This window comes from Rhinoraja longicauda, chromosome 2 (genome assembly GCF_053455715.1).
Source record: "Rhinoraja longicauda isolate Sanriku21f chromosome 2, sRhiLon1.1, whole genome shotgun sequence".
Taxonomy (NCBI): Eukaryota; Metazoa; Chordata; class Chondrichthyes; order Rajiformes; family Arhynchobatidae; genus Rhinoraja; species Rhinoraja longicauda.
In genome coordinates, this window is record NC_135954.1 from 98267482 (window position 1) to 98291669 (window position 24188).

The window sequence follows — 24188 nt, forward strand, 5'->3', positions numbered from 1 at the left end:
GAAAAATACATGCGCTTCACATTCCACTTACTTCATAAAAAAATAATGCCTGCCAAGCAAGATACCTGATCTCAAAAGAAGCAGCATTTATTTTTGTTAAACTCGGCATTGTTTTAATGGTGGACTGTGTGCAGAATCTCAACAGAACACGCATCTCTGCAAATAACCAAATCCAATTACTGGATCTAAGGCAGTGACTCCAGAATATTTATATTTTATCTGTGAGGATTAGTTTAGAAAGCTACAGGTCACTAATGACCAGAGTAGCCCGATGGGAATTTTCTTTCCCTCGCCACGGAGCAGTTTGCAGCTGCTTCGGAAAAAGAAAGACACAATTGTTTATTCCGGGCAGGAAGAGTTTTTGCTGATCAACAAACATGGAGAAAGAACTGCAGATAGACGCTGATTTACACCTTTAGATAGACACAAACAGCTGGAGGAACTCAGCGGGTCAGGCAGCATCTCTGGAGAAAAGGAATAGGTGACGTTTGGGGTCGAGACCCTTCTTCAGACTCATGGGGTTGCTGTTGGGAGCATCCGATGCACTCTGTGAAGTGGGAATCACTTGTCTGGCTATCCACTGGTGCTGTGCCCAGATATCACGGTCCAACCATAGTGATCAAGACTTCAGAAGTGGAACGTGCATGGAAAATGCTAATTTGGTCCTTTCCATTTGACTTGTTGAGGAACCCATTCCCGAAATTCAGTGCTAAACGCAACCAATGATGGACCAGCAGGCCTCAAAGGATAAAGAAGGGCCTGACCCGAAACGTTGCCCATTTCTTCTCTCCAGGGACCTGCTGAGTTCCTCCAGCATTCTGTGTTTTGCTCAATGATGACTCTGTTCCTCGAGGGGCTAACTCTGAGGGCCAACACTAATAAAATGGTGGAGACGCAAGGGAATGCAGATGCTGGTTTACAAAAAAAAGACACAAAGTGCTGGAGTAACTCGGCGGGTCAGGCAGCATCTGCGTAGAAGACGGATGGGTGACGTTTCAGGTCGGGGCCCTTCTTCAGGGTCTCGACCTGAAGTTTTGCATACCCATGTTCTATGCTGCCTGATCCGTTGAATTACTCTAGCACATTGTTTTATCTTCTCTAACAAAATGGTACCTCTTGGCAGAAAAGTAGTGCTTTCTTACACATCATTCCTATAGGCCATTGCTGGTCAGTAGTTCAGTCCATAGCAGGCGGGCTACTGTTATCTCCTCTCAAGACCTACCCAAAGCCCAGTGTCACAGTCCTTCCCCACAAACGTCTCTTTGCAACTGTCATAGGCTTCCTTTGATCATTGATGTAATTAAAATGAGTCTGTTATCTAAATTCATTTTAGTCACGTTTAGTTTAGTTTAGAGATACAGCGCGGAAACAGGCCCTTCGGCCCACCGGGTCCGCGCCGCCCAGTGATCCCCGCACATTAACACTATCCTACACACACTAGGGACAATTTTTACATTTTGCCCAGCCAATTAACCTACAAACCTGTACGTCTTTGGAGCGTGGGAGGAAACCGAAGATCTCGGAGAAAACCCACGCAGGTCACGGGGAGAACGTACAAACTCCGTACAGACGGCGCCTGTAGTCAGGATCGAACCTGAATCTCCAGCGCTGCATTCGCTGTAAGGCACCAACTCTACCGCTGCGCCACCGTGACGCCGCGAAGCAGGACAATTTATAATTTTACTGCAACCAATTAACCTACAAACTTGTATGTCTTTGGAGTGTGGGTGGAAACTGGAGCACCCAGACGGTACAAACTCCATGCAGACAGCATGCTTAGTCAGGATCGAACTGGCGCTCTCACACTGCAAGGCAGCGACTCTACTGTAAGGTGCCACCGGGCCACACTGCTTGGACCCGCTTGTTCTCTGGTGCAGTATAATCATAGAATCGTATAGGGTGGGAGCAGGCCAGTCAGTCCATCTCATCCACGCTAACCAGCAGGCACCCGTATCAACCGTACCGCCCAGCACTTGGTCCATAGCCCACCATGGCAAAATGATTTAACTGCTCATGTAGACATTTCTTAAATGCTGTCAGTGACCCAGCTTCAATCCCTTTCTCAGGCAGTGTATGCTGCAGATAGTCACAAAGTTCTGGAGTAACTCAGCGGGTTAGGCAGCATCTCTGGACAAAAAAAGATGGGTGACATTTCGGGTCAGGACCAGAGATGCTGCATGAACCACTGAGTTACTCCAGCACTTTGTGTCCATCTTTAGTATCTGCAGTTCTTTGTATTCCAGATACCTACCACTGAGTGAAGAAGGTCCCCATCATATACCCTCTGTCTCTCTTCCCCCTTATTCCAACTAGTCCTCTAGTTTTACCTAACTCTGATATGACAATAGATTTCCTGCAATCTACCCTATCTCTGTCTCTGGTACTTTATATACTTCAGTCATGTATCCTCTTAACCTCCTCCACTCCAAGGAGAACGGACCTAGCTTTTTCAGTCATGGAGTCTTATAGTGTGGAAACAGGCCCTTCGACCCAACTTGCCCAGACCGGCCAACATGTTCCAGCTACACGTCCCATTTACCTGCGTTTGGTCCATATCCCTCTAAACCTGCCCTATCCACGTACCTGTCTAAATGTTTCTTAACTGTTGCGATAGCACCTGCCTCAACTACCTGCTCTGGCAGCTCGTTCCATACACACACCACCCTTTGCGTGAAAAAGTTACCCCTCAGATTCCTATAAAATCTTTCCCACCTTCTTGACAAAGCTATGTTTGCTATTCACAAGCTACTTAAAGTTAAAATTGGCAAGAGAGTCTCAAAAGAAACAACAATATTCCCAAAATCAGCTTAATTCTTAATTGTACAAATTATCTATTTTTATAATTCCATATATATATATATATATATACATATAAAATAATTTGCATAAAACACTGCTGCAATTGTGAGTCCAATATTGGTTGGACAAACGACAATAGACAATAGGTGCAGGAGTAGGCCATTCGGCCCTTTGAGCCAGCACCACCATTCAACGTGATCATGGCTGATCATTCTCAATCAGTACCCCGTCCCTGCCTTCTCCCCATACCCCCTGACTGCACTATCCTTAAGAGCTCTATCTAGCTCTCTCTTGAATGCATTCAGAGAACTGGCCTCCACTGCCGTCTGAGGCAGAGAATTCCACAGATGGTTACCACATCTTAGGAAGAATCTAAGGGCTGCAACATTTTTTGACTGCATCAGGCCCAGAGATGATGGCTTTCAGGTCTAAGGTGAGGCTGGAGAAGCTAAGGTTATGCTCCTCAGAGCAAAATAGGTTTGAGAGGAGATGCGATACAGATATGACAATATCAATAACGGTTTTGGCAGATGAATTAAAGCAATCAGTCGATGATTCAAAGACCGGGAGGCACAGATTTAAAATCCTGGGCAGGTGCTATAAAAAGAACGTGAAGGAAAGCATTTACTCAAAGAGAACAGTTATGATCTGGAAGTCATTGCATGAAGGGATGGTGGCGGCAGAATCAATCTGGCCTTTCAAACGTGAATTAAAAGCAGCATGACGAAATCAATGGGAATGTTTAACTGGGAGTCAAGGAAAGGCAGCGCAGTGCAGATGGTAGAGCTGCTGCCTTACAGCTCCAGTGATCCAATTTTGACCCTGACTTCAGATGCGGTCTGAGCAGAGTTTGCATGCTCTTCCTGTGACTGTGTGGGTATCCTCCAGAAGCTCCAGTTTCCTCCAATACCCCAAATTGGCCACTTTCAATTTTCTAGTGTGCAGGCAAGTGGTGGAATCCGGTGGGTATACTTGGCAAGTTTATGGGAATGTGGGGAGAATAAAAAATCTGGAATTGTTGTCGGATTAGTGTAAATGGGTGGTCGATGGCTGGCATGGACTCAGTGGGCTGAAGGGCCAGCTTCGATGGTGCATCTCTCCACCACTATGACTGAACGGCCTTCTTCTCAAAGATCCTGTGACTCCTTTGTGTATATAATTGCGTATTCTTATCAGTGGGTTCAGGCTCTATACACGACCTCCATCCAACTTGGCTTCAGTTTTAGTTTAGTTTAGAGATACAGCAATGGAAACAGGGCCTTTGGCCCACTGAGTCCACGACGACCATCGATAACCTGTTCACACAGGTTTAATTTAGTTTAGTTTATTGTCACGTGTACAAAGCTTTTTGTTGTTGTGTGCTACCCAGTCAGCAGCACGACTACACATGATTACAATCAAGGCACCCACAGTGTACCGATACAGGATAAAGGGAATAACGTTTAGTGCAAGATAAAGTCCAGAAAAGTCCTATTAAAGATTGTCCGAGGGTCACCAATGGGGTAGATGGTAGTTCAGGACCACTCTCCAGTTGGTGAAACTGTATCTGGAGGTGTGCATTTTCCCACTTCTCTTCTGTACCTCTTGCCAGATTGGAGAGGGGAGAAGAGGGAGTGTCCAGGGTGAGACTCATCCTTGATTATGCTGCTGGTTCTATGTGACAATACTTTCTCATCCATTTCCTATACACTGGGGAGCAATTTTTACAGAGGTCAATTAAACCACAAACCCGCACATCTTTGGGATGTGGGAGGAAACTGGAAGACACCTGGAGGAAACCCAAGCGGTCACAGGGAGAACATGCAAACTCCACATGGGCAGCGCTGGAGGTCAGGATTGAACCCGGGTCTCCGGCGCTGTGAGGCAGCAGCTCTACCAATAGCACCTTAGTCCTCCATACACCCACTCTGCTAATATTTGAGATCAATTGACATTGCAGTGTATCGTGCAAAGTGTTCACCTTATCTTGATCTCTCTCCTACTTTGCCAATGTAGTGGCACATAGAGTCATATGGCATGGAAACAGGCCCTTCAGCCCAACTTGCCCACACCAACCAACATTCCCCATCTACACCAGTCCCACCTGCCTGCGTTTGGCCCATATCCCTCTCAGCCAATCCTATCCATGCACCTGTCCAAATGTTTTTTAAACATTGTGATAACACCTGCCTCAACTACCTCCTCTGGCAGCCCGTTCCATATACCCACCACCCTTTGTGTAAAGAAGCGGCCCCTCAGGTTCTTATTACATTCTCCCCCCCCCCCCCCCCCTCGCCTTAAACATGTCCTCTGGTACTCGATTTCCCTACTCTGGGCAAAAGATTCTATTGTTTACCCGATCTATTCCTTTCATGATCTTGTACACCTCTATAAGATCACCCCTCATCCGCCTGCACTCCAAGGATTAAAATCCTAGCCTGCCTAACCTCTATAGCTCAGCCCACCCCCCGAGTCCTTGAAACATCTTCGTAAATCTCTGCACCCTTTCCAGCTGAACAACATCTTTGCTACAACAGGGTGAGCAAAACTTAAACTTTGGATCTTCCTGCTATCTCAGTCTTGAGACCGGGTTCCGTTACAAATCTTTGGCGCCCCCACTTTCGCTAACAGGCACCACAAGGTGACAGGATTTATACCCCTTCGCCTAAGAGCAGCTTCGCAAACACTCACGGCAGTCAGCGCGCTCCCTCTTAGCTCCACTATTGACTCTGCCTTCGAGAAGCAAGAGGCATTCTCCTAGTCCCACACTCGCACATCCTGCTTTTGTTCGAAAGGACCGGCGAGAGAGATTTACTGGTTGACAACTCCACTTTAGCCTTTGATCGGAACACTGGGATCTCTTCTGCTGGGCCTCACATTTTTTCTTTAGCACAGACAAAGAGAGCCGTGGCCATAGAAGGCAAGGCGAGATTCCTTTCAGACCAAAGTCTTTGCTTGCCTCACAGTATGACAGCCTGGGAAAGACCCGGCTCACCGGGGGAGGGGGGTTCAATGCTCACTCTGCCCTTTGACCTCTCCATTCAAACCGGAGACAAGCCTACAGGTCAGAGCGTTTCAAACCACATGGAGTACAGGCCAAAGTAGCAGAGGTCAGTGGTAGAATAGGGAGGGGGTGGGGGGGGGGAGGGGGTTAGCGTGGATCCATTTGGAGAAATCTTCCTTCTGCCCAGTTTCACATGACTTCCTCTGCATTGTGCAAACATTAAGCCCACGGTTTGAAAGGGCAGCTTGACATTGTATGGTCAAAGGAGGTGAATAATAGACCTTCAATGTCTCGTTTAAATATAAAGTCGGCCTACAAAGTCATTTCAGGCCCAAGAATCTCAAGATGTGACCACATTTTCCAAACCAGTACAAAGGCAGGTATATTCCTTTTCTATTCTTCCAAAGAGAATTCCACCCACTTCTTGTATAGTTTAGTGTGGGAAGGAACTGCAGATGCTGATTTAAACCGAAGATAGACACAAAATGCTGGAGTATCTCAATGGGACAGGCAGCAACTCCGGAGCGTGGAAACAGGCTTGTTGGCCCACCAATTCCACGTCGACCAATGATCACTAGTTCTATGTTATCCCAGTTGAGGGGAATTTTACAGAAGCCAATTAACCTACAAACCTGCACGTCTTTAGAATGTGGGAGGAAACTGGAGCACCCGGGGAAAACCCACGCAGTCACAGGGAGAACGTACAAACTCCGTTCAGATAGCACCATGAGTCAGGATCGAACCCGGGTCTCGGGCGCTGTAAGGCAGCAACTCTACTACTGCGTCACCGTGCCGTCCTATCTCTCGAATGTATCTGTCTGTGATCTCCCAAGCAAAACAGCCGCCATCACTCACACACACGTACACACATGTGCACACACACGTACACACACACGCACACACACCCACACGTAAACATACACACACACACGTACACATACACACACACTTAAACATACACACACCACGTACACACACACACACGTACACATACACACGCACACGTTCACACACACCCACACAAATGTAGACACATGTACACACACGCTTATAGATGCACGCGTACACACACGTTCACACATACACACCTACACGTATGCACACACACGTACACGCACATACACACACACGCACATGAATAAACGTGCTAGAAAGCGATAAAAGAAGCCATCGACTCTCACCTTTGCCCATTCTATTCAGAACCATGTCAATCAGAATGTAGGTCCCAGTTCTTCCAGCTCCATCACTGCCGATGGTAAGAAAGGGAGAAAGGAGAGGGGGAGGGGAATGGGGGGGGGGGGGGGGGGGGGGAGGTCGGGTAGAAACAAAAATTGCTGTCAGCGCCGTGTCAGTCAGTTTGAAGAATTCAGCTGCGATTGTCCCTCTCAATGATATTTCTTGCAGGGTGTGGGGGCGGGGCGGGGAGACACAGCCACCAGTCCCTCAATCAACAGGAGAACAGTTGTTCCGCGCGCGGTACACCGGGTCAGTAGATGTGGCTCCCTCACCCCCACCCCTACCCCTGTCCCGGCCAAAATAAAAATCACAGAGGAGAGTCACTTGCCTGCAGTGAACGATTATCGGACACGAGCGTCCCCTGTAGCACTTGTTCACTTTTCTGCAACGACACAGAGAAGATTAAATTCAAACAGGCAGCGTTATAATCTGGAGCATTAACACCTGGCTGTCAACGATCATCGCTGCCAAACCCACTCCATTTACAAGCCGTTGAGAATCTAGGCTCTCGGACCGCTGCACGAGTCCCGTGTGTGTGCGCTTGCACGCGTACCTGCCTTCTTTGTGCAGCACCTCGCCCTCAACCGATGCAGCGCGACACAAAATAAAACGTACAGCAATTAGCGATACAAACCAGACTGCAGCTCAAGGGAGAGACCGCCATGCAAACCGCGAGCAAGCAAAGGTCAAAGGTCGTTAGAAGCCAAGGAGCGGATTGCTTTCCCCCCTGCATTGTTCCCTGTTGCAGAGACACAGTTTCCAATGATCACTTTTGTGACTATGCAACTGGGCTCATATTACTAGCTGCAACATCACAAAAATGACACTGGCAACTGTTAATGAGCCGGTAACATAAGAGTTTGTCCGTTTTAAAGAGTGAACACTGTTAGAAAACTCCGTGGCACACAGCAAGAAAACACATCGGCTGAGGGCATCATCGAACAGAATTTCAAATTTAAAAGAGTCCTTCGCACGTTCTGTTAATTTTTTTTGTTCTGTGCTAGATCCACAATCTCCTTTAAAGTGTAAATTTGCTCCCTCTAGAGGCACGGAATAAATTAATTAGACGTATCAGCTATCTATTTACAGTCGGAAGAAGCTGCCCCTGCTGTGAACGACAGACTTCTTCACCGCGACGTCCCACTTATGCTTTGGCGGTCAATGTCTCCCCCAACGCAAATCCGACTCAACGCCGATTGTTTCGGGGGTGGGGGGGGGAAGAGAGTCACCGGTGAACTGTGGTTGGAGTTTCCGCAATTCGCCCGTGCCGCTGGTAAAACTCCACCGGGACAGTGGGACAGTGAGTTACCGAGGCGGTGGGTTTAGCACACACTATGTGTGTGTACTTTTGTGTGTACGTGTGTGTACGTGCGTATGTTTGTGCACGTGTGTACATGTGTGTGGATGTGTGAACGTGTATGTGTGTGTACATGTGTGCGTGTACGTGTGCGTACATTTGTGTGTGTGCATGTGTGCGCGCGTGTATGTACAAGTATGTGTGTGTGTATGCATGTGTACGTGTGTGTGTATACATGTGTGTGTGTACGTGTGTGCCTGCACGTGTGTATGTGTGTATGCGTGTGTGTGTATACATGTGTGTGTGTGCGTGTACGTGTGTGTGTACATGAGTGTGTGTGTGTGTGTGTGTACGTGTGTACGTGAGTGTGTGTTTGTGTGTGTGTGTATGTGTTTGTGTGTGTGTGTGTGTACGTAAGTGTGTGTGTACATGTGTGTGTGTACGTGAGTGAGTGTGTGTGTGTGTGTGTGAGTGTGTGTGTATGTGTGTGTGTGTACGTGAGTGTGTGTGTGTGTGTGTGTGTGTGTGTGTGTGTGTACGTGAGTGAGTGTGTGTGTGTACGTGTGTGTGTGAGTGTGTGTGTGTGTGTGTGTGTGTGTGGGCGGTGGGACAGGGTACGCAGGGGGGTACAAGGAGCGGGGCCGATCTGGCTGCTGTACCTGCGGAAATCCAGGAGGGTGCGGGTGGACGCGGGCACGCCCTGGTCAAACCAGCTCAGGAAGTGGAACTGCGTCACCGTGCGGGTCTCGTTGGTCTGGAGGTTCTTGAGGTAAAAGCTGCGCACCAGGAAGTCTTCGCACCAGATGTGCTCCGAGACCAGGTTGACCTGAAGATGACAAAACCTTTCATAACCAAAGAGGTTGCCACCAAGACGTCTGCAGCACAGCACCAGTTTAGGATGGTTTAGTTTAGTTTTGTCACGTGTACCGAGATACAATGAAAAGCTATCCGGTTGAAAAAAAGTCTATACATGAAAACAATCAAGCTGTCCACAGCGCACTGAGAAATGGGTAATTCAGCCTCATGCAGCACATAGTACCAGGGCCGTCTTAACGCATGGGCCTGATGGGCACTTGCCCGGGGCCCCACGAGCATAGGGGCACCATGCTGATCTGTGTATGTTAAGTGACTTGCAATAAATAAATACTACTTTAAAAATGTAGGTTCAATAAGTGCTTTTTTCGCAACATTTTCCATCCCTAAGTGCTTCTCACAGCGATCTGTAAGTATTTTTCGCAACAATGTAGCACCCTAAGTCCATCGCTAAGTGCTTTTCGGTAAGTGCTTTTCGCCGGCACGACAGGGGGGGGGGGGGCGGCTGGTAGGGAAAGGGGGGTGGGGGAGAGTAACGGTAGGGGTCCCAGTACACTGCTTTGCCCGGGGGCCTGTAATGCTGTAAAAACGGCCCTGCATAGTACAGCACAGTGGCGCAGCGGTAGAGGTGCTGCCTTACAGCGCCAGGGACCTGGGTTCAATCCTGACTACAGATGCTGTCTGTACGGAGTTTGTACATTCTCCCCGTGACCTGCATGGGTTTTCTCAAGGAGCTCCGGATTCCTCCCACATTCCAAAGATGTACAGGTGTGTAGGCTAATTGGCTTGGGATAATTGTAAATTGTTCCTAGTGTGTGTAGGATAGTGCTAGTGTACGGAGTGAACACTGGTTGGTGCGGACTCGCTGGGCCTAAGGGCCTATTTCCACGCTGTATCTCTAAACTAAACTAAACTAGCTTCCTCCTAACTTATGACATCTCATTCCATTAACATATCCCTCTGTGCTTTCTGCATCTATCTGTTTTCCCCTCATGGAGGTCTATGTTATTTGCCTGAACTAGTTTTATTTAAAGAGATACAGCGTGGAAACAGACCCTTCGGTCCACACATCAATGCCGACCAGTGGTCACCCGTACACTAGTTTTATCCTGCACACTGGGGACAATTCACAGAAGCCAATTAACCTGCAAAGTGGCACATCCATGGAATGTAGAAGAAACCGGAAAACCCATGTGGTCGCAGGGAGAACATGCAATCTCCGTATAGACAGCAGCTGAGGTCAGGATCGAACTTGGGTCTCCGGCACTGTAAGGCAGCAACTCTACCGCTGCACCACCGTGATGCCCCAACTACCGACGTCATTCTAACATTCATAGAGCAAAGCCATTTCTTCTGAATTTGTTGCTGTGTACTAGAAACATGTTCTGTATTCTCGTGTGTAGGAAGAAACTGGTTTAAAACGAAGATGGGCGCAAAATGCTGGAGTAACTCAGCGGGACAGGCAGCATCAGTGGAGAGAAGGAATGGATGACGTTTTGGATCGCCCCCTCACCCATTCTTTCTGTCCATCTGCACTGTTGTGCTGCCTTTCCTTGTCTCCTAGTTAAACATTCCCATTGATTTCATCATGCTGCTTTTACCCATAGCCCTGCTAATTATTTTATCTCAAATGCCCATGTAATTCACGTTTGAAAGGCCAGATTGATTCTGCCGCCACCATTCCTTCATGCAATGACTTCCAGATCATAACTGTTCTCTTTGAGTAAATGCTTTCCTTCACGTTCTTTTTATAGCACCTGCCCAGGATTTTAAATCTGTGCCTCCACTGATTGCTTTAATTCATCTGCCTAAACCATTAATGATCTTGTCATAGAAACATAGAAATATAGATGCAGGAGTAGGCATTTGGCCCTTCGAGCCAGTACCACCATTCAATATGACCATGGCTGATGATCCAAAATCAGTACCCCGTTCCCGCTTTTTCCCCATATCCCTTGATTCCGTTAGCCCCAAGAGATAAATCTAACTCTCTCTGGAAAACATCCAGTGAGTTGGCCTCCACTGTCTTCTGTGGCAGAGAGTTCCACAGATATAATATATACAGATACAATACCATGGCTTTCATAAAAATATCAAAACATCTGCAGTTCCTTCCAGAGCAAAGTAGCTGACTTAACGGACATCCAATCTATCTATAACCATTGAATCCCACCGGTGTACTGCAGCTAGATTGTGTGCCATCTACAAAATGCACTTGTTTAGTATTAGTTTAGAGATACAGCGTGGAAACAGGCCCTTTGTGCCATTGAGTCCGTGCAGACCAACGATCACCTATACACTAGTTCTATCCTACACATGAGGGACAATTTACAGAGGCCAATTAGATAACTGCACGTCTTTGGAATGTGTGAGCGCCTGGAGAAAACCCGCCCATTCACAGGGAGAACGTATAGCCTCCGTACAGACAGCACCTGTAGTCAGGATCGAACCCGCGTCTCTGGCGCTGTAAGGCGGCTGCTCCACCACTGCATCACTGTGCTGCCTAAGAAGTGGGACAGTTGCGTAAAAAGAGATAGCAACAACCATCTCAAGATGGCCTTCAGAGGGTGGTGCGCAGGACATGTGAGGAAGCTGCAGGTTTATTCAAGTCGTGTAACGTGCTGCTACCCCTTCCAACCTGACTCCCAAGATCTTGAGTGAGGAGAGTAGCAGCACTGTGGATGCAATCCGTTGTGAGCAGAAACGGCAGCAGCACACGATGCAACAGAATGCAACAGATTAACATCACTTCCGTTCAACTTGCAACCAGGCTTGTACGCTGCAGTCCCCTTCATTGTAACTCATGCACAATGATGGGGTTTATGCAGAGATGGCCGAGAGTCAGATTTCTTGGGGAGTGTGAGCCATTTACATTTCTCTCATAACCTCACTGACTGACTACTTTTGTAATCTTTCTAATTTCACATTATTGGTCTCTCTGTCAAACTTTATGGCAAACCTTTGCTTCATCAAATAGTTTTTATTGACCGTTTCAGAGGCTTAACGGTGAACTAAAGATCGTTCAGTTTTTTGTTTCAGTTTAGTTAAATTTCCCATTCATCTTGGAAGCATTTAACCAATTCCTAAATCTTCTAAAAAAGACGCAAAGATAGTTGGCATTTTGGGTCAAGACCCTTCTTCAGACTGGAGCCATTCCTAAATCCTGTACTAGCTTATCCTCAATTTAGTTTTGTTTCCTTTACTGCAATTACATTTTGATTATAACACTGTGACTCCAGGACATATTATCAGGTGCTGGTTTAATTCCTTGATCAGGATGGTTACAAGGATGGTTATGGATAGGACATTAGGTGGTGACTGAGATCATGGCTGTGTGTTTAAGATTCTGCTAACATGATAGGGCTGATTCAACCATGTTACCTTGAAGCAATAATGTGAAGATTAAAAAAAGGAGTCAGTGAAAAGTCAGTAAGACTGAAGAAGGGTCTCGACCCGAAACATCACCCATTCCTTTTCTCCAGAGAAGCTGCCTGACCCGCTGAGTTACTTCAGCTTTTAGTATCAAATCGTCACGATGGTTCTCTGCGAGATTTGGTGCTAAACCTGCGAGTTAACATAATATTATATCAGTCTGAAGAAGGGTCTCGACCCGAAACGTCACCCATTCCTTCTCTCCCGAGATGCTGCCTGACCTGCTGAGTTACTCCAGCATTTTGTGAATAAATACCTTCGATTTGTACCAGCATCTGCAGTTATTTTCTTATATATAATATTATATAGATAGATATCCTCATTGTGAATAAATTAGTGTGATGTGAAGGAAAAGGCAGAAAAGTTGCAGATTAAGTTAGGCCAGTAAACAGTTCATTTTTCTGAGACCGGAGAAGGGTCCCAACCTGAGACGTCACCTATCCACTCCCTCAACAGATGCTGCCACACGCGCTGAGTTATTCCAGCACATTGCGCTCAGTTCATTTTTAATATTTGTCACTGTGGGTGTTAAGAGTCACAGACTGAATAAGTGAAGTTCTGTTCTCCAGCGAGTCACACTGCAAAGTCCTGCACCTTACCTCATAGATGTGATAGAGGTTTGAACCTTCGTCTGGCCAATAATGGTGGCATTGCTTGACTCCATTTTCCGTTAAGGGTGTCAGCATGACGATAACCACACAGCCATTCTCCCAAACCATCTGAAGGAAAGTAGATTAGTTTAGTTTAGAGATACAGCGTGGTAACAGGCCCTTTGGCCTACCGAGCCCTTGCCGACCGGTGATTGCCCCGTACACTAGGGACAATTTACAGCAGCCAATTGACCTACAAACCTGTACGTCTCTGGAATGTGGGAGGAAACCGGGGCACTCGGGGAAAGCCCATGCAGTCTACAGGGGGAACGTACAAACTCCGCACAGACAGCACCGGTAGTCAGAATCGAACCGGATGTCTGGAGCTGTAAGACAGCAGCTCCAGTGCTGTGCCACTGTGCTGCTGTGTTATGAGAGACTGTGTTCACGGCATGCGGGGATAATCACTCTTTATCGCTGGGTCACGTTCAGAAGTCAAGCAAACACCAAGTGAAGGTTGGCTGGTGTGTTCTTCAATTCTTTTCAAATTGAATTGAAAATACATTTTCAATTCTTTTTCATGTTTTGCTTGCTGAGCTGCAGAGAAATAAGACCATAAGGCATCCGAGCAGATTTCGGCCATTTTGCTCAAGTTTGTTCCACTTTTCGATCGTGGCTCATCTATTTTTTTTTACCCTCATCCCCGTTCTCTTGACCTCTCCCCGTAACCTTTGACACCCTTACTAATCAAGAACCTATCAATCCTCGGCGGACCGCGGCACACAGGGAGGAGGTCGCCGAGCCGGCTCCTGCTCGTCCCCCGAAGACCAGAGGGACCGACCGGGAGGATGGAGCCGGTGATGACGATGAGGACGGAGGCAATGGCCGAGGAGCAAGGCCGGCAGGAGAGAGAACTGCGGTCTGGCCCACCATGCCTTCAAGGTCACGTTCACAGGTTATAGGAGTAGAACAAGGCCATTCGGTCCATCGAGTCTACTCCGCCATTCAATCATGGCTGATCTCTGCCTCCTAATCCCATTTTCCTAACTTCTTCCCGTAACCTTTGACACCCATTCTAATCAAGAATTTGTCCATCTCTGCCTTAAAGATATCAACTGGCTTGGCCTCCACAGCCCTCTGTGGTGATGTTTCACAGATTAATTACCCTCTGACTAAAGAGGTTCCTCCTCACTTCCTTTCTAAAAGAGCGCCCTTTAATTCTGAGGCTATGACTGGTTCTAGACTCTCCCACCAGTGGAAACATCCTATACCAGTGGAAGCATCCACTCTATCTATGCCTTTCATTATTCTGTAAGTTTCAATGAGGTCCCCCCTCAACATTCTAAACTCCAGGTCAGTGCAGGAGGTGCCCCCAGGGCACAAAGGTGGACGGGCAAGGAGAGAAACATTGCATCCGTAAAGTCATAGAGTCATAGAGTGACACGGTGTGGAAACGGGCCCTTCTGCCCAACTTGCCCACACCGGCCAACATGTCCCAGCTACACTAGTCCCACCTGCCTGAGTTTGGTCCATATCCCTCCAAACCTGTCCTATCCATGTACCTGTCTAATTGCTTCTTAAATGTTGGGATAGTCCCAGCCTCAAATGGCAGCTTGTCCATACACCCACCGCCCTTGGTGTAAAAAGGTTACACCTCAGATTTCCATTAAATCTTTCCCTCTTTACCTTAAACCTATGTCCACTGGTCCTCGAATCACCTACTCTGGGCAAGAGAATCTATGCATCTACCCGATCTATTTAGAAACATAGAAACATAGAAAATAGGTGCAGGAGTAGGCCATTCGGCCCTTCGAGCCTGCACCGCCATTCAATATGATCATGGCTGATCATCCAGCTCAGTAACCTGTACCTGCCTTCTCTCCATACCCCCTGATCCCTTTAGCCACAAGGGCCACATCTAACTCCCTCTTAAATATAGCCAATGAACTAGCCTCAACTACCTTCTGTGGCAGAGAATTCCACAGACTCACCACTCTCTGTGTGAAGAAATGTTTTCTCATCTCGGTCCTAAAAGACTTCCCCCTTATCCTTAAGCTGTGACCCTTGGTTCTGGGCTTCCCCAACATCGGGAACAATCTTCCCGCATCTAGCCTCTCCAACCTCGTAAGAATTTTATATGTTTCAATAAGATCCCCCCTCAGTCTTCTAAATTCCAGCGAGTATAAGCCTAGTCTATCCAGTCTTTCTTCATATGAAAGTCCTGCCATCCCAGGGATCAATCTTGTGAACTTTTTCTGTACTCCCTCTAAGGCTAGAATGTCTTTCCTCAGATTAGGAGACCAAAACTGTACACAATACTCCAGGTGCGGTCTCACCAAGGCCCTGTACAACTGCAGCAGAACCTCCCTGCTCCTATACTCAAATCCTCTTGCTATGAATGCTAACATACCATTCGCTTTCTTCACTGCCTGCTGCACCTGCATGCTTACTTTCAATGACTGGTGCACCATGACACCCAGGTCACGTTGCATCTCCCCTTTTCCTAATTGGCCATCATTCAGGTAATACTCTGCTTTCCTGTTCTTGCCGCCAAAGTGGATAACCTCACATTTATCCACATTATATTGCATCTGCCATGCATTTGCCCACTCTCCTAATCTATCCAAGTCACTCTGCAGCCTCCTAGCATCCTCCTCGCAGCTAACACTGCCACCCATCCGCAAACTTAGAGATGTTGCATTCAATTCCCTCGTCCAAATCATTAATATATATTGTAAATAACTGGGGTCCCAGCACTGAGCCTTGCGGTACCCCACTAGTCACTGCCTGCCATTCCGAAAAGGACCCGTTTATTCCTATTCTTTGCTTCCTGTCCGCCAACCAATTCTCTATCCACCTCAACACTGAACCCCCAATACCGTGTGCTTTAAGTTTGTACCCCAATCTCCTATGTGGGACCTTGTCGAAGGCCTTCTGAAAGTCCAGATATAACACATCGACTAGTTCTCCCTTATCCACTCTACTAGTTACATCCTCGAAAAATTCTATAAGATTCGTCAGGCATGATTTGCCTTTCATAAATCCATTTATCTCATGATTTTATACACCTCTATAAAAATCACCTCTCATCGTCCTGCACTCTAAGGAATCGAGTCGCAGCCTACTCAACCTCTCATATCATCATATCATATCATCATCATATATCTACAGCCGGAAACAGGCCTTTTCGGCCCTCCAAGTCCGTGCCGCCCAGTGATCGCCGTACATTAACACTATCCTACACCCACTAGGGACAATTTTTACATTTACCCAGCCAATTAACCTACATACCTGTACGTCTTTGGAGTGTGGGAGGAAACCGAAGATCTCGGAGAAAACCCACGCAGGTCACGGGGAGAACGTACAAACTCCTTACAGTGCAGCACCCGTAGTCAGGATCGAACCTGTGTCTTCGACGCTGCATTCGCTGTAAAGCAGCAACTCTACCGCTGCGCTACCGTGCCGCCCTGTAGCTCAGACCCTCTAGTCCTGGCAACATCCTTGTAAATCTTCTCTGTGCCCTTTCCAGCTTGAAGTTGCTGCCTGGGGCTCTTCTGGTTTGCGCACCGCTCATAAGAACTAGAGCATGGGCTGGACTTTGAAAATGGGGCCAAAATATGGCACCTCTTGCATGCAAATTCAGTGGTCTATTTCTGTACACTTTGCAAATTAGGGATGTGCTTAGGTATGGGAATACTTTATTGCACTGCATGGAAGAAAATAATTTCACTGTGCGTTTGCACATGTGACAGTAACAGGACCATTGAACCTCCAAAGCCATCTGAAGCAATGAATGCCACAGATTCACCACCCTCTGGCTAATGCATTTAAGCTAAATGTAATTCTTTCCTCTAAGAGTTCATAACTGCATTGGAGATCATTAAGTATTACAACATAATTTTTATAAATATATTTTTTCCAGGAACACCATGTTCTGTTTACACTAGCACCTAAGACAAAAGGCTCATTCTCAATCCTAAGGCAGCAATGTAATTTATTTCACTTCCCATAATATTGGTACAAGGATCATAGAAGCCATAATCAAAATGAAAATAAATACTTTTTTTTATGACAGTTATAAAAATACAACAATTGTAATCAATAGAGGAAGCATTGGTTGTTTTTTTCTGCAGTCCATAGGGATGTTAATACAGGCCATTCAAACTTTGTGCAGTATTCTGGAGGGAAAGATTTGGAAGCCTCATTAAAGTGCTTGGAGGGCATTCCGAAATCTTTCAGTGTGAAACTTGACCTAACTACAATGGAGGGATATGGATCATATGCAGGCACATGAGATTACTGTGGCTGGAGTTTAGAAGAATGAGGGGGGACCTCATTGAAACATACCAAATAGTGAAAGGCCTTGACAGAGTGAATGTGGAGAGGATGTTTCTACTGATGGGAGAGTCTAGGACCAGAGGCCATAGCCTCAGAATAAAAGGATGAGAAGGAATTTCTTCAGTTAAAGGGTGGTGAATCCGTGGAATTCTTTGCCACAGACGGCTGTGGAGGCCAGGTCAATGGGATATTTCTAAGGTGGAGAATAACAGATTCTTGATTAGTAAGGGTGTTAGGGGTTATGGGGCGAAGGCAGGAGAATAGGATTGAGACGAAAAGATAGATCAGCCATGAATGAATGGTTGAGTATTGATGGCCGAATGGCCTAATTCTGCTCCAAGAACTTATGAACTTATTATTTTGGCTTGGCATCATGTTTGGCACAGACATTGTGAGCTGGAGGGCCTGTTCCTGTGCTGTACTGTTCTGTGTTCCATGTTTTATCCAACCTATGATAGTTATAAAGTGCTTGAATGTCATCACTTTGTTTCTTTTCACCAAGGACTGCTGAACTGGATTCACTTAAGTTTTGAGGGAAAGTAATGAATTTTGAGACTCCTGCATTTCCAGTGACATGTGGAGATTTCTGACAGGAGAAAAACAAAGGGGAAGGGTTCTGGTTTGGCCACAAGTGCTATGCATTGAGGCCAATGGAATCTGAGGGTCAGGAAGAACATAAGACCATTGGAAAGTTGGAACAGGAGTAGGCCACTCGGCCTCTCAAGCCTGGCTCTTTATTCAATATGATTGCAGCTGCGATCTACAGCAGAAGAGCAGTGGTGGAGAACATTAATGGCTTCGCTTGGCCTGGCCGACCCTGCAACACCACCAGGACACCAGACCTTCATGGTCAGGCCAAGAATACTGCACTCATAACAACTGGGACTTAAAAATGGCAACTCTGCATACTGCCTCAGTGTACTACTGCTATACACTGGTACTGTATCTCAAATGCTTATCTAAGATGTATCGAAGTGCTTATGGACAGTGATACCTGTACTGAACAATTTCACTGTATCTCGGTACACGTGACAAATAAAGTCCCATAAAGCTAATCTGCCCAGGTCTCAACTCTTCTTCTGTACTGGTTCCCCATCGTCCTCAAAGCCCTAAAATAGACACATTGGACTTGTATTTATTTTCTACTGACCCGAAATGTCAGCTATTCTTTTCTCCAGAGATGCTGCCTGACCTGCTGAGTTAGTCCAGCATTTTGTTTCTATTTTCGGTGTCTGCAGTTCCTTCCTATGCATTTTGTCTTCAATTCCCTGATCCTTCAAAAATATATCTACCTCCTCTTTAAAGAACACTAACGATCCAGTTTTCCCAATCTTCCAGAGTAAGGAATTCCAGAGATCATAAGTGATAGGAGGAGAATTAGGCCATTCGGCCCATCAAGTTCGCTCCGCCATTCAATCATGGCTGATCTATCTCTCCCTCATAATCCCATTCTCCAGCCTTCTCCCCATAACCCCCGACACCCGTACTAATCAAGAATCTATCTATTTCTGCCTTAAAAATATCCATTGGCTTGGTCTCCACAGCCTTCTGTGGATTCACCATCCTCTGTGAGAAGAAAACTTCCACGCAGCTCAGTTTTAAATGACGGCCCTTATTCTTGTAACTGTAAGTTGTGGTTGAGAGCAGCACCATAGTCACCTCCTGCTCTGAGCATTTCTAGAGGCTTTCGCTGAGGCTTTCTCCATCTTCCACCCTTCTGTTCCCTTCAGTTCCCATGCAAAGGCCAATCCCCATATCCTTCAACCATTCTGTACTTACTCAAAATTCCCCAAAAGCCTTCAGGCCTTTTTTTCTTAATTGATCTGTAATTATAGCAGCATCGACTGTGGCTCGTTCCTGCAGCTTTTTTTTAAACTGAGGTTCTGTCTGCCTAGCTCTTGCTATAATGCTTTTGAAATATAAATGAAGCTGCTTACCTGCCAAAAATCAGCCACCGTGGCAGGAAGCGGTCCTTGAGAAGCGATGTACGCCGGGTTCCTGGGATCATGGTCCATCTGGACGGAGAGAGATGAGAGAAACGTGGATATCACAGAGGTCTGAATGCTCCATAACAGTGCGATTCATCATTGCCAAGTGATAAATTACATTTCATGATTTTCAATGGTGAAGTTCAACAGTTGTCTTCACAGGCAAACCAATAACCCATGCAGGGTTTGCAATTGCAGAACGGAAGTCGGAGACTATTAATAATAAAAGTGATAGACTTGTACTTATTCAGCATCTTTTATTAGCACAGTGCATCTCAAGATAAAGTCAAACTTTGGAGATGTGAGCACTTCAGTAATTGACCTGAGTCCCCACAGAACATGGAGCCAAACAGTATTGTAACGCTGATCAGTACTGGCCAAGGGGTCAAGTAAAGGGCAACACACCAAGTGTGACTCCTCAAAATACAAATGATATGCCCACTGCAGAGTGCCAATGGGCTCTCCATTTTTAGTATTGGTACGGGTTTATTATTGTCACGGGAGATTGTCACTGGCTTATTACCGTCAAGTAATATTACAACGTTTAAAACTGCACTATAACAGTAACAATACTAAACTATAACAGGTACTCTAACAATGTTTAAAATACATTTAGACGGGTAGATGGATCGGAAAAGTTTCGAGAGATATGCGCTAAGCGCGGGCAGGTGGGACTAGATTAGATGAGGCTTCTCGGTCGGCATGGGCAAGTTGGGCCGAAGGGCCTGCATCCGTGCTGTGAGACTCTATGATTATAAGTGAAAAACATTGTTGGCGTGCTGTCCAAGCAAACCAAAGTGTACATGCCTACATACAAGAGGCACACAAGTACACCAGGTAGCGTAAAGAGAAATAGACGGTAGTGCAGAATTTAGTGTTACACATGCTCTTTATGTAGATGACAAGGTGTTGGTACGCGTATAGTTCCTTGCTATTGGTGTCTATGGTCGATCGTGGTCCTATGAGTTGCTTAAGCAGTTTAAGGGCCTGACCGCCTAGTTTAAATCATAAATTGTATTTTTAAACTTTTGTAATATTAAAAATTCGAAACATTTGAAAATCTACTTTTAAACTTTTTAGAAGTGTCAGTATGTCGCACCAGCACTTACCATCTCAATAAAGTCCTGGTATTGCAGCATTATAGCATTACAGTTACAGAGAAAGTGCAGATTTATAAAAAGGACAAGGAACACAAGGAGGTAGACTGGGAGGTCACGACTACAAGCGTGGCACAGCGGTAGAGTTGCTGCCTTAGCGCCAGAGACCCCGGTTCACTCCTGACTACGGGTACTCTCTGTACGGAGTTTGTATGTTCTCCCCCGGGTGCTTCGATTTCCTCCCACACTCCAAGAACATACAGGTTTGTGGGTTAATTGACCTTGGTAAAATTGTAAATTGTCTTTAGGTTGTAGGATAGTGTTAGTGTACGGGGTGAACGCTGATCGGCGCGGACTCAGTGGGCCAAAGGGCCTGTTCATCGCTGTATCTCCAAAATCTAAAGTAAACCCTTATTCTACGAGAGGTTCTGTTTGGAGAAACAGAATGGAATCAGGGCCTTCGTTCCACCGAATCCACGCCAACCATCGGTCACACTAGATCGATGTTAGCCGACTTTCTCATCCACTCTCTACATATTAGGGGTAAGTTACAGTGGCCAATTAACCTGCAAACTTGCACGTCTTTGGGATGTGGGATGAACCCAGTGTACCCGGATGAAATCCATGCGGTCACAAGGAGAATGTGCAAACTCCACACAGACAGAGGTCAGGATTGAACCCAGGTTTCTGGCGCTGTGAATCAGCAGCTCTACCAACTGCACGATTGTGCCACCCATTGTGCTATTCTGCCAGTCTGTTCAGTAGCCTGATAACAGCAGGGAAGGAGATGTTTCATAAGTTCATAAGGCATAGGAACAGCAGAATTAGCCCATTCGGACCATAAAGTCTTATCCACCATTCAATCATGGCTGATCTATCTTTCCCTCTCAACACAATTCTCCTGCCTTCTCCCCATAACCCCTAACTTCCTTACTAATCAAGCACCTCCTCATCTCCTTTTATTCTGCGCCTGTGCCCTCTGGTCCTAGACGCTCCACATCCACTCTATCCAGGCCTTTCACTATTCGGTAAGTTTCAATGATATTACCCCCCTCCACCCCCCTCATCCTTCTAAACTCCAGGCGCGTACAGGACCAGAGCCATCAAATGCTCATCATACATTAACCCAGTCTTCCCAGGGACCATTCTCATAAACCTCCTCTGGACCCTCGCCAGCACAAACACATCTGTGCTCAGATATGGGGCCCAAAACTGTTCAAATTATTGCAAATGCCATCTGATAAAACCTCTGCACTACATCCCTGCTTTTATACTCTCAAAATGAATGCTAACATTAACGAATCAACCTGCAAATTAACCTAAAAAGGACACAAAATGCTGGAGTAACTCACCTGGACCATCTACGGAGAGAAGGAATGGGTGACGTTTTGAATCGAGATACTTCACCCGAGCCAAAAGGTCACCCATTCCTTCTATCCAGTAATGCTGCCTGTCCCACTGAGTTACTCCAGCATTTTGTGTCCTTCTGCAGTGTAAACCAGCACCTGCAGTTCCTTCCGACATATTTTGTCCGCAAATTAACCTTTTGGGAATCCGGCACTCCCAAGTCAACTTATCAACTCCGATTTCTGAATCCTCCCGCCATTTAGAAAATAGTCAACCCCTTTATTCCTACTACCAAGTTCTTATCTAATAGGGCGTTGACTGCCTTATCCGACATGTAGCACAGATCAGCAGTCCGTTAGTTCAGCACTGGAGTGTCAGCTGCGAATCTGTGCTGAAGGAGCTGTCTCAGGGACCAGAGAACTATCTCACTCAGAGCTAACGTCGACAGGCTTGGTGAGTCCGTCAGTTCGGGGTTGCTCATAAATGGGTTCAATCAAACTTTCAAGATGCAAGACAAATCCGTTCTTCTTATTCATTGTAAGAGAAAATAAATCTATAAGGATAGAGTTCAGTAATCATGAATGAAATAGAGATGGCGATCAAAAAATTAAATCAGATACAAATTCAAAACGCAAAGCACTTGTGGGGGGGGGGGGGGGAGGTGAGGAGAGGGGGGGGGGGGGAACATTCCAATGTATTCCTTGGGGATGGAAGGCTCAAAGGAATGGCCAGCAGTACTGGAGCGCTGAATCAGGAATCTTTTCAGCTTTATTGATAGGATTATTTATCGATCAGTGGAGCATGATATAACTGGAGGCCCATTTCCGCAAGATGGTCTTTCAAGGTTGAAGTCTGGATGTGATGAGAGAGCCTGCACCCGAGGAAAGCTAGGTTAACCCATGTTGCTGCTGGAGATTTTTCTGATTAATACACTCCACCAGTTTAAAAAACGTGCAAATGTAAACCATACAATGTCCTGAAGCCTGTTCAGATTCTCCATCCCCTAGACACCAACATGTTGCCTCCCGACTTGCATGCTGCGTTTTACATCCCCAGTTTATGTCTGTAGGAAGATAGACACAAAATGTTGGAGTAACTCAGCATGTTGGAGTCAGGCAGCATCTCTGGAGAAAAGGAATAGGTATCGTTCCGGGCTGGAACTCTTCGTCTGAAGAAGGAGTTACTCCAGCATTTTGCGTCTCTCTTCGCCATAAACCCGGCATCAGCAGTTACCTCATACACATTATGTTTGTAGGATCCTGTAAATACTCAATGAGACTGCCCAACACAAGAGGTGGTAATGAAGGGATACAAGGATCACCTCTGTCCCAGCCAACTATGGGCCATTATAGGCTTCACCCTTCCTTGGGCATCTGTTGCCGGCCCTAATTTGTTCTGGCCCTTTTCATACATCCAGTTCCCTCCCCTCTGCTTTCAGTCTGAAGAAGGGTCCCGACCAGAAACGATACCCATCCTTTTTCTCATAAGATGCTTCCAAACCTGCTAAGTTATTCCAGCACTTTGTGCCTATCTTCGGTATACCAGCATCTGCAATTCCTTTCTACGCATGGATAGGCAACGTTTCGGGTTTCGGGCTGGGACCCTTCTTCAGACTTAAGAGACTGGACGTTATGTTGCAACTTTACAAAACACTTGTTGGCCTCTTGCAAGGGTTTTGTGTGGTTCTGGTTACCTCTCTGCAGGAACAATTTGATTGTGCTGGAGAGAGTGAGAGGAGATTCACCAGGAGATTGCCTGGATTTGAGGACTTTAGTTATGGGGAAAGATTGGATAGGCTGGGTTTGTTTTCCCTGAAGCCAAGACTGAGGGTGGCCTGATAGAAGTGTGTAAGATTATGAGCAGCATAATTGGGGTAGATAGTCAAAATATTTTCCAGTGATAGGCGTGTCAAAAGCAAGAGGACATAGTGTAAAAAACCCTATCTTCCAAATCCTCTTTTCCGACTCTTTTCTCGTTCGCAAAGTGGAGTTGCTGCCTTACAGCGCTTGCAGCGCCAGAGACGTGGGTTCGATCCTGACTACGATCCTGTCTGTACAGAGTTTGTACGTTCCCCCCGTGACCGCGTGGGTTTTCTCCGAGATCTTCGGTTTTCTCCCACACTCCACTGATCGCCGGTCAGCGCGGACTTGCAGAAGGGCCTGTTTCCCCGTGCTGTATCTCTGAACAAAACTAAAACTAATCCAAACTAAAGAACAGCACAGGAACAGGCCCTTCAGCCCACAATGTCCATGTTGAACATGATGCCAC

At 46.4% G+C, this 24188-nt stretch overlaps 1 protein-coding gene across 1 annotated transcript in view; it reads right to left on the minus strand.

The window, feature by feature from the left end:
• Positions 1–24188, minus strand: part of ptprn2 (protein tyrosine phosphatase receptor type N2) — a 669963-nt gene that overhangs the window by 20674 nt on the left and 625101 nt on the right. The window contains exons 17-21 of the mRNA XM_078424921.1: positions 19426–19503; positions 13160–13279; positions 8975–9141; positions 7347–7400; positions 6964–7028 (exon numbers count right to left, since the gene is read on the minus strand). Of these exons, the coding sequence (XP_078281047.1) occupies positions 6964–7028; positions 7347–7400; positions 8975–9141; positions 13160–13279; positions 19426–19503 (484 nt within the window). The remainder of the gene's footprint in view (positions 1–6963; positions 7029–7346; positions 7401–8974; positions 9142–13159; positions 13280–19425; positions 19504–24188) is intronic.